Source organism: Chiloscyllium plagiosum, chromosome 27 (genome assembly GCF_004010195.1).
Source record: "Chiloscyllium plagiosum isolate BGI_BamShark_2017 chromosome 27, ASM401019v2, whole genome shotgun sequence".
Lineage (NCBI taxonomy): Eukaryota > Metazoa > Chordata > Chondrichthyes > Orectolobiformes > Hemiscylliidae > Chiloscyllium > Chiloscyllium plagiosum.
This window is the reverse complement of record NC_057736.1, coordinates 39800600-39810968: the sequence shown is the minus strand read 5'-3', so window position 1 is coordinate 39810968 and position 10369 is coordinate 39800600. Positions and strand designations below refer to the sequence as shown.

Sequence of the window (10369 nt, the reverse complement as noted above, 5' to 3'; positions counted from 1 at the left end):
TCCCCCCAACCCCCATCCCCCAGCCAACCCTGATCCTTCTTGTCTGTCACTCTCTATCTAAAGCAGTGTTGACTCTAGAGGCTTCTTTCTGACCCCCTTTAGCTTAAGCACTCGGGAGTTTTATGGACGATTTTATTCTATTCTTCTGTGGGGCAACATTAATTTTTTTGTAAAGGGAGCAGAGTTATTTTCTGCTGATGTTAAATGCAGGATTTAGCTTGTCACCCTGATGCTGCAGGACAGGTCATTTTGGAACACTTGTGCTGACTAAACTACTTTGCACTGCTGAGCAGCAATCTGTCAGCATTGTTTTATCTCAAATATTGATGGAAGAATGTATCATAGTTTGGCAATTGCCTCATCATTTGGAACTTCACGTGATTTCCAAAGCTTCAAAGCCTCCCGATTCCACCAGACATCATGGGAACGTTGTTCCGACTTGCTCCTTCACCTCTTCAAAATGTGTCCAAGATGGCGGCAGAGTAGCAGTGCAGCATGTGGGCTCCTGCCCAGAACGCATCTGCTCCGTCCACTTTTACTTTTCGATTTTTTTTTACCCCCTTCCTTCACAACTTACTTTACTTACCTTCTGTGGGAAGATTGAGCCAACACGGGGGGGGGATAGTGAGAGAGCACGGGAAGAGTGGGAGACCGAGCCTAACATGGAGGAGATCGAACCTTTGTGGGGAGTGCGAGCCCAGCATGGCTATGCACTTCAGAAGGAGTGATATTGAACTACTCACGTTATTTCTTCATTTTTCTTTTGTCTTCAATTTTTGTTTCTCAAAAAAAATGGCAGCAAAACAAGGTGCAATCACAACCAATAAACAGCAGTAAACAAAACCCCACCCACCCTCCCCACAGCACATACCTCCCCCAAAAATATAAAGAGAAAAAACAACAAGCAACCATAATAAATAAAAACATATACAAAGCACACAACATAATAAATTAAGCCAGCAGCAAGATAACTGCATTAACAAAAGAAAAAAGACAATAATGAGAAAAGAAAATGCCACAATAGAAGATACCTCAGTCTGGAACAGTTAAAAAAACAACACCCTTAGCATATGAAAGAAAAGGATTCCAAAATTTTGTAAATTTGTTAGAGGAGCTAAGGATAGTCTTGTTTTTTCTAGTTTAAGGAAGTATAACGCATCTCTAACCCAGTGCGTATGAGTAGGCAGAATTAGGGATTTCCATTTTAACAATATCAATCTTCTGACCAACAGGGTAGTGAATGCTGTCATGTCTTTTTTAAAGGAAGGGAGGTTAGATAAAGTGGGTGACACCCCAAACAAAGCAGTAAAACCATTAGGAGTGAGATACCTTCGATAAGGTGTCAAAGATATCAGTTCAATATCTCCTTAAAGAAGGGCAAAGCCAGAACGTGTGCATATAATTTGCTGGGGTTTGTCGACACTGATCACAGGGCAGAGACACCACCTCAAATATTTTGGCAAGCCGAGCTTTGGTGTAGTGAGCGTGGTTTAGAATCTTGCATTAAGTAAAACAATGTTTTGCACAGATAGAAAATCTGTGCACCTTTGTAAAACCTCATCTCACACATGACCCAGAATTACCTCTTCCAGATCTGTCTCCCAGATAGAGTCATAGAGATGTACAGCATGGAAACAGATCCTTTGGTCCAACCCGTCCATGCCGACCAGATATCCCAACCCAATCTCGTCCCAACTGCCAGCACTTGGCCCATATCCCTCCAAACCCTCCCTATTCATATACCTATCCAAATGCCTCTTAAATATTGCAATTGTACCAGCCTTCACCATATCCTACGGCAGCTCATTCCATACATGTACCACCCTCTGTGTGAAAAAATTGCCCCTTAGGTCTCTTTTATATCTTTCCCCTCTCACCCCAAACCTATGCCGTCTAGTTCTGGAGTCCCCGACCCCAGGGAAAGGGCTTCCGATAGGAAGGAGACCAGAATTGCACGCAATATTCCAACAGTGGCCTAACCAATGTCCTGTACAGCTGCAACATGACCTCCCAACTCCTGTACTCAATACTCTGACCAATAAAGGAAAGCATACCAAATGCCTTCTTCACTATCCTATCTACCTGTGACTCCACTTCCAAGGAGCTATGAACCTGCACTCCAAGGTCTCTTTGTTCAGCAACACTCCTGAGGACCTTACCATTAAGTGTATAAGTCCTGCTAAGATTTGCTTTCCCAAAATGCAGCACCTCGCATTTATCTGAATTAAACTCCATCTGCCACTTCTCAGCTTTTACAGAATCGAGAGAATCTGAGCATACTTTATGGATGTTTGAATAAATAGCTGAAATAGCCCCCTTTAATGAAGGAAGCAGTTCTAGAAAGATGTCAAAATCAGAATAATTGAGATGGGCGGGGAAAACCTGAAATGAACGATGGACAAAACTGGGAACTTGGAGGGATCTAAAGAAGAGGGCGGCACAGTGGCACAGTGGTTAGCACTGCTGCCTCACAGCGCCAGAGACCCGGGTTCAATTCCTGACTCAGACGACTGACTGTGTGGAGTTTGCATGTTCTCCCCGTGTCTGCGTGGGTTTCCTCCGGGTGCTCCGGTTTCCTCCCACATTCCAAAAATGTGCAGGTTCGGTGAATTGGCCAGGCTAAATTGCCCCTAGTGTTAGGTAAGGGGTAAATGTAGGGGTATGGGTGGGTTGCGCTTCGGCGGGTCGGTGTGTACTTGTTGGGCCGAAGGGCCTGTTTCCACACTGTAATGTAATCTAATCTAATCTAAGAGGCTTTAAGGAAGTGAAAATTATCAACTAATTGTTAAAAAAAATGCAAAAACGCCATCAACATATAAATCTTTCACAGTTTTTATTCTGAATTTAGCCCAACCAGAAAAGGCACTGCCCACTAAAGATGGGAGAGAAATATGATTTGCCGCCAATGGCGCTTTGGTAGAAAATGACTGAAAGCCAAAGTGGAGTCGAAATTGAAACCAAATTTTAAGACAGGATCAAACAATTACATTGCTCATGTAAATAGAGGTTGAAGAAAGGCAAGGTGAATGCAATAAAGCCTTTAATGTTACTGGATGGGTGGAATTTGCCTCAATTGTCAATCAGTTTGGGAGACCATCAAGATTTCTATGTTGTACTAAGAAAGAGTTTAATGTTGAACTTATATCTATATTTCCTTATTTTTCTATTTTGTCCCTAAAGTTTTGTACCTAGGTACCTTTGTACCTAAAATGACACTGGGAAAGGTGATATTGTAAATTTTCACTACTCCTTGAGTACATGTGACAATAAAAATCTCATTCTAATTCTAAGTCATTTTCCCCACCGTTTCTGCATGTATCTGTTACATTAGGATTTGACTGTTACAACTTAATCAGAAACTCTGCCATTGGAACCTTCTCATGAATCCAATTCAGTTCACCCATCATCACACATTCTGTGATTCTCTGGTCCCCAAGTATCACAAACATGTCAGATGTGCCGGCAATGTGGATCGTAAACTTATGCAATTGATTTGGTTTTTAGATAAAATGCAGGTACAAAAATTAAAAGTAGAAATGGGTAAAGTATGTGTAATAAGGTAAGAATAGGATCCATTCAGTTTCTTGCTTGAAGATTTCATGAGGTAATTTGGTGGTGCCAGTGTTGGACTGGGATGGACAAGGTTAAAAATCACATACTAGGTTATAGTCCAACAGGTTTCTTTGGAAGCACTAACTTTCAGAGTACCGCTCTTTCATCAGGTGGTTGTGGAGGTTAAGATCATGCTTACAGAAGTTATAGCCAAGGGAGTCCACTGTTTTGGAGATATGACACAGTAAACAATCTTGGATTAAAACTTTCATCTTTTATAATGGGATATGCTGGTTTCTGTTCTTTGATATGTAAATGCCAGAACTTCTTTTAAATTACATTCTGAAGAGAGCTCAGTTTATTAAACAATAGGCGTGAAGTCTATCTGTGTCCCAGTGCTATGTCAGACTCACAAACCCTCTGTATGGTTTTCAGAGTTTTATATGGATTCATTCAGTCTTTGAGCAAAATAAAATGTAACTCTGCAAAAACAACTTCACCCCATAAATTTATAAACAGAATGAGTATGCATGTGAGTGTGTGCATGTGCACGTGTATATACATATGGATGTGTGTGCGTAAGCTTGGTTAAGTGCGCGTGATGGAGTATGTGTGTTGGTGTGAGTGCGGGGAGGGTCTGTGTGTGTATCAGATTAGATTAGATTCCCTACAGTGTGGAAACAGGTCCTTCGGCCCAACAGGTCCACACCGACCCTCTGAAGAGTAACCCACCCCCCTCTGACTATATGCACTTAACACTATGGACAATTTAGCATGGCCAATTCACCTAACCTGCACATCTTTGGATTGTGGGAGGAAACCGGAGCACCCGGAGTAAACCCACGCAGACACAGGGGGAATGTGCAAACTCCACGCAGACAGTTGCCCGAGGATGGAATCGACTCTGGTGCTGTGAGGCAGCAGTGCTAACCGCTGAGCCACTGTGCTGCCCGTATGGAAACAGGCCCTTTGGCCCAGCAAGTTCACACCGACCCTCCGAAGAGTAACCCGTCCAGACCCATTTCCCTTGACTAATGCACCTAACACCATGGGCAATTTAGCACAGCCAATTCACCTGACTTGCACATCTTTGGATTGTGGGAGGAAACCGGAGCACCCGGAGGAAACCCATGCAGACAGTGTAGTGGTGTCACCTGTAATGTGACATGAATCCAAGACCTCTGCATTGTTGCCTGCCCTGAAGTAGGCGGATGGTCACCTGAAGGTCTAAGGCTGAATGTCCCAGCCCACTGAAGTGTTCCATGACTGTGAGGGTATACTCCTGCCTGGTGATTGTTGTGAAGTGTCCAATTGTCCATTGTTGTAGCGTCTGCTTAGTCTCGCCAATGTACCAAGCCTCGAGGAATCCTTGCCTGCAGTGTATGAGATAGACTACATTGGCCAAGTCACATGAGTACTCACCGTATACATGGTGGGTGGTGTCCTCACGTGTAATGGCGTTACCCGTGTCGATACTCTGACACATCTTGCAGCAGCTGCTGTGGCAGGGTTGTACGGCGTTGTTGTCCTGAAGACTGGGCTGTTTGCTACGAATCATGATCTGCTTCAGGCGAGATGTGGAGGCACGGGTAAGGTCTTGGCGAGGTGCTCATCCTCATTGATAATGTGTTGTAAGCTCTAAAGACATGGTGTAGTCATTCAGCTCCTGGGAAGTACTGGACAACAAAGGGTACCCTGTCTGTTGCAGCCTTTGTCAGTCTGCTGAGGAGGTCTTTACAGTTTCATGCTGTGGCACATTGGAACTGGCAGTCGATGAGTTGACCATCATACCCCGTTCTTATGAGGGCACCCTTGAGCACTTCCAAATGCCCATCGTGTTCCTCCTTATCTGAACAGGTCCTATGTATGCGGAGGTGTTGTCCATTATAAAAGATGAAAGTTTTAATCTAACATTGTTCACTGTGTCTTCATGACACTGGACTCCTTTGACTATAAATTCTGCAAGCATAATCTTCACCTCCACAATCACCTGATGAAGGAGCGGTGCTCCAAAAGCTAGTGCTTCCACATAAACCTGTTGGACTACAATCTGGTGTTGTGTGATTTTTAACCTGTTTCTGAGTTGAATGGGTTGAAAGCTTGAAATCCTATTCAACAGCTGTGATGGTTTCTGTAGTCAAATAGCTTTTCTGTGGACAGAGCAGAACAAGTTCTGGGAGGGACGGAAGGTTTGATTATTTAAAGCTTTATGGAACTGGAGATTGTGTCCCTTAGTGTCTAGGCTCTTCACAACAATCCTTCATTTGCTTTTATCTGCTCTCCCACTGTCTCCTATCTCATCAGGACCCTCCTTCGAAAATGGCTTATAGATTTACTCAGATCCAAACCAAAGGTGGCTGCCATGTTACTTTGAAGTTGTGCTTCCACATTTGGTTTAGGAAAGCTAGGAAAAAGACTGTCCACACCCACAGGAAAGCTATTATCAATTCATTTCAGTTTCCTCCTTGTGGAACTGTGCAGTGAATTTCAAAAGTCTTCAGCCTGCGTGTGTCTGTCTATAATCAACTCAAAGCTTTTTAGGAGCTTGAAAAAATTGTACCTTTAAAAGTTCAGTTGGCTTCTGACACCATTTCTCAAGGCTCCTTGTATCCATAGTATTTTACACATTGTATAATATCATAATTATCCTATTTATGTCACTAAAAGTACCACGCCATCATTGTTACGTGCAGGGCCAGACCATGGGTATCCTTTAGAGTCCATAGAGTCATGGAGGTTTAGAGCATGGAAACAGACCCTTCAGCCCAACCTGACCATGTTGTCCAGTTTTCACAATCTAGTTCCATTTGCCTGCGTTTGGTCCTTATCCCTCCACATCTATCCCATCCATGTACTTGTCCAAATGTTTCTTAAATGACAAAATTGTACTTGCTTTCACCATTATCTCTGGCAGCCTGTTGCAGACACTCACCACCCTTTGTGTGAAAAATTTGCCCCACTGGACCCTTTTGTATCTCTCCCCTCCCACCTTAAACCTCTGCCCTCTAATTTTAGATTCTCCTACTATGAGGAAAAGCTGTTGACTATCTGCCTTATATTTGCTTCTCATGATTTTATAGACCGCTATAAGGTCACCCCTCAGTCTCTTCTGCTCCAGAGAAGAAACTTCCAGTCTATCCAACCTCTCCTCAAATCTTCTCGTCCAGGTAGCATCCTAATAAATCTTTTCTGTACACTTTCTAGCTTATTAATATCCTTTCTTTAATAGAGTGACTAGAACTGCACACAGCCCTCCAAATGTGGCCCCACTAATACCTTGTACAGATGCAAAAAGATGTCCTAAATCCTATACTCAGTGCTCTGACTGATGAAAGCAAGCATGCTGAAAGTTTTCTTCACCACCCTGTCGACCTGTGACTCCACTTTCAATGAGCTATGAACCTGTCAGCTGTGGTTTGCATTAATTCAGTGGACTTGATATCTATCTTGCTTTCTAGACACTGTTTCCTTGTGGACCAAGTGATTCCAAGGTGAGGTATTTCCAGTCAGATTTCTGAGACATCAAGTGCTTAACACACACCTCCCCCCACCCCATACAGGCATTTGGTCTTAAGCCTTGCGTTATTGACTTTATCAGTCTGAGGGCTTTACCCAACCTGAAGTGTCAAGAGCTCACAATAGTATAGTGCAGCATTGACCTATGACCTATGTAAATAACTGTTTGATCAGTTCACTGATCTGAATCTAGATATGTTTTCTACTGTTTTTCAAAACTTCAGAGGTGTTTTATGTGAGAAAATACTGTAGTAGTCAAGAAGGTATGTGCCTTTCCTGGTAATAAGCTGCAAAAGGTCTACCAGTGAATCTGTCTGCACTGTGGGATGCAGAAATAGAAATTCAAACTTTCACATTTACAGATTCGAAGTCTCCCTTCAGAAATCAAACTGTGCAGTCCTCAGCTGAGCAACCAGTGTCCTGAAGGAATAAATAAATGTAAAGTTGCCATAGTCTTACCAGACCTTCAGGCTGCTCTGTCAGAGAGATGACTGATCAGCTGAAGATTACCACATCCCAGGCAAGGGGAGAGGTAGAGAAGGAGGGTCCTCATGGTAATGTCACTTGGTGCTGAGAATTGAACCCACAATGTTAGTATCACTAATCAGCTATCCAGCCAACTGAGCTAACTGACCTCCATCCTGAAAAGACATAGACAGCAAAAATGAAACACCCTCTGTGTGCTATTCAGTTAGCTTTCAATGACTGTGCCTCTTTTATGAGCTGTAACCGCTATGATCTCTCTCCTCTGAATTTGTTTTTTAGCAGCAGACCTCAGAACCTGCACATCCCCCTCGTAGACCAAACGTTCCCAGCATTCCCATGCTTTGACTCAGTGGGCGAGTGGTTGGATGCCATTGAGATGGGCAGATACAAGGACAATTTCACTGCTGCTGGATACTGCTACCTGGAGTCAGTCGCGAGAATGACAGTTCAGTAAGTGATCTTTCAGTTGGACAAATCATCATTAGTCTGTGCTTTTCTTTAGTGGAGCAGACATGGAAGTGAGATTAGCACACTCTGCAACTGTCTGGAGAATATCCTGTGTTAGGTCTGGGAAGATCTCTAACAATTCAGGTAGACTCCCACTGGCAAACGATGTGACTGTTGTACTCTGGAGCAGTGAAATTTGGAATGTGCCTACAACATTGTTGGCCTGGTTCCGTGGTTTAGGGATGTGTTAGATGTTAATCACAATGTACAATAGCCTTAAACCAAACAAGAATCCCCCTCCCTCCTGTGTATGAATTTCAAGCTCATTAAACTGATGTTATTACAGAGTGACCATTGTGTTGTCTCAGGTCAGAAAGTATCAGAAACTCTATACCAGTAGTCTGCCTTCACCCAAAATGAGCTGTGTGCCCTTTACATTACCGCTGAGATTTTTACATCCTTCATTAGTCTACATTATGTGCTTTGTTCATGTGGGATATGGGCCAAGTACTGGCAAATGGAACTAGATTAGGGGAGAATATCTGGTCGGCATGGATGAGTAGGACCGAAGGGTCTATTTCCGTGCTGTTTATCTCTATGACAGCTCCCTAGAAAACGATTTCTAAATACCCAATGGCAATGGAAACCTCATCTCCCCACTGCTGCATCTCAGATAATTGTATCCGTTCCTGACAAAGTAGCCTGTGCTCTAAGACTTTAGATTAAAGCATTGGAATATTAACAGGATGTTGCTGGGACTGGAGGGTTTGAGTTATAAGGTGGGGCTGGATAAGCTGGGACACTTTTCATTGGAGCGTAGGAGGATGAAGGGTAATCTTAGAGCAGTTTATAAAATCATGAGGGGCAGAGATAATAGCAAAGATCTTTTCTCTGGGGTGGGGAGTTCAAAACTCGAGGGCAGAGGTTTAAGGTGAGAAGAGTAAGATTTAAAAGGGACCTGAAGGGCAACTCTTTCACACAGAAGGTGATTTATATGTAGAATGAAGTGGTAAATGGAGATACATTTACAATATTTAAGACATTTGGACAGGTACATGAATAGGAAAAGTTTAGAGGGATGTGGGCTTAACACTGGCAAGTGGGACTAGGTAAGTTTGGGGAATGTGGTCAGCATGAACGAGTTGGGCCAAACGGTTTGTTTCAGTGCTGTATGACTCTAGAAAAGCATTTTTGGGCAAAAACGTTTCCAACAACAAAGAAAGATCCCAAGATGTTTCACAGAGATGGAAGAAGAGCAGAATCTGACGGAATGAAAAATGGTTTAAATGGGGTGAGCTAAAAACTTGGCAAACAGAGGTAGCTTTTAAAAAGCCTGTTCTATGGAGGCTTTTCCGAGGTGTCCCCCATTATGTGAGATCACATGACTGAACTAAGGCATTGGCTTCACTGTTTAGGCTGTGTGACAGTATCAGAAACTGTAGGAAAAGGAATGGAGAAAGAAAGTGATGGGATTTTACAGGATTAGGGAAGGATGGTGACCATGGAGTAATTTTAAAAAATATGTCAGTGCCAAATTTGCAGAGTTGGGGGAATCAAAAGCCAGAAGTCCACAAATTTCTGACAGTTTACTTAACAAAATTAATTTTGGAAATGTATGTAAAATGGCAAAAATACAGTTCAGAAAATCTTGATCATGAATCAGCAGCGTTATCAGAAAAATGAATCCAACAATCAGGATATCTAAATTGTAATGAAGACTGCATTTGACTGCTTCAAATTTCAGTCTGGTTTTAAATGTCTTTTATGGCATCACTAAGGTATGTTTGATTATCTTAACAGATAATGTTTTGCAGCAAAAAAATTGACATGTTGCAAATGTTTTTTTGCAGGTAAAATAGCTTGCGAATATGTTGTGATCACTGGAAGTTACAATATTATGTGCTTGGAACTGCCGTGTGACTCTGTAATAGTTGTCTGAATGAAATAGGTTGGTAGAGCATAATGCTGGAAAAAGCACAGCAGGTCATTTAAGGAGCAAGTCGACAGAAGAAGGATTATGCCTGAAATGTCGACTCTCTTGCTCCTCAGATGCTGCCTGACCTGCTGCGCCTTTTTCCAGCGCCACACTTTAGTAACTCTGGCTCTCCAGCATCAGCAGTCCTCACTTTCTCCTGAATGAAAGTGGTAAATTATTAGTTCAGATTTGTCTTATCTCAGTGTTTTGCTTGTTTTTTTGATTTCAAAAATATACTTTATTCATAAAATACTTTGATCTGTACAACTGGACATGCCATACATATGTAAACATTCCATTTGTTTGCATACTGAAAACAGAGTAATCATTCCTATTTACAGGTCTGTACAATTACATTTTTAGCTGAGGTGCCAGCAGAGCCCAAATGACGGC

General features: G+C 42.5%; 1 protein-coding gene across 3 annotated transcripts in view; it reads left to right on the top strand.

The window, feature by feature from the left end:
* Positions 1-10369, top strand: part of LOC122563736 (ephrin type-A receptor 7-like) — a 593437-nt gene that overhangs the window by 573349 nt on the left and 9719 nt on the right. For 2 of the 3 annotated variants that reach the window (XM_043717890.1, XM_043717893.1), the window contains one exon: positions 7834-8004. In XM_043717890.1, the coding sequence (XP_043573825.1) occupies positions 7834-8004 (171 nt within the window). The remainder of the gene's footprint in view (positions 1-7833; positions 8005-10369) is intronic. The other variant, XM_043717892.1, reaches the window with a different exon arrangement.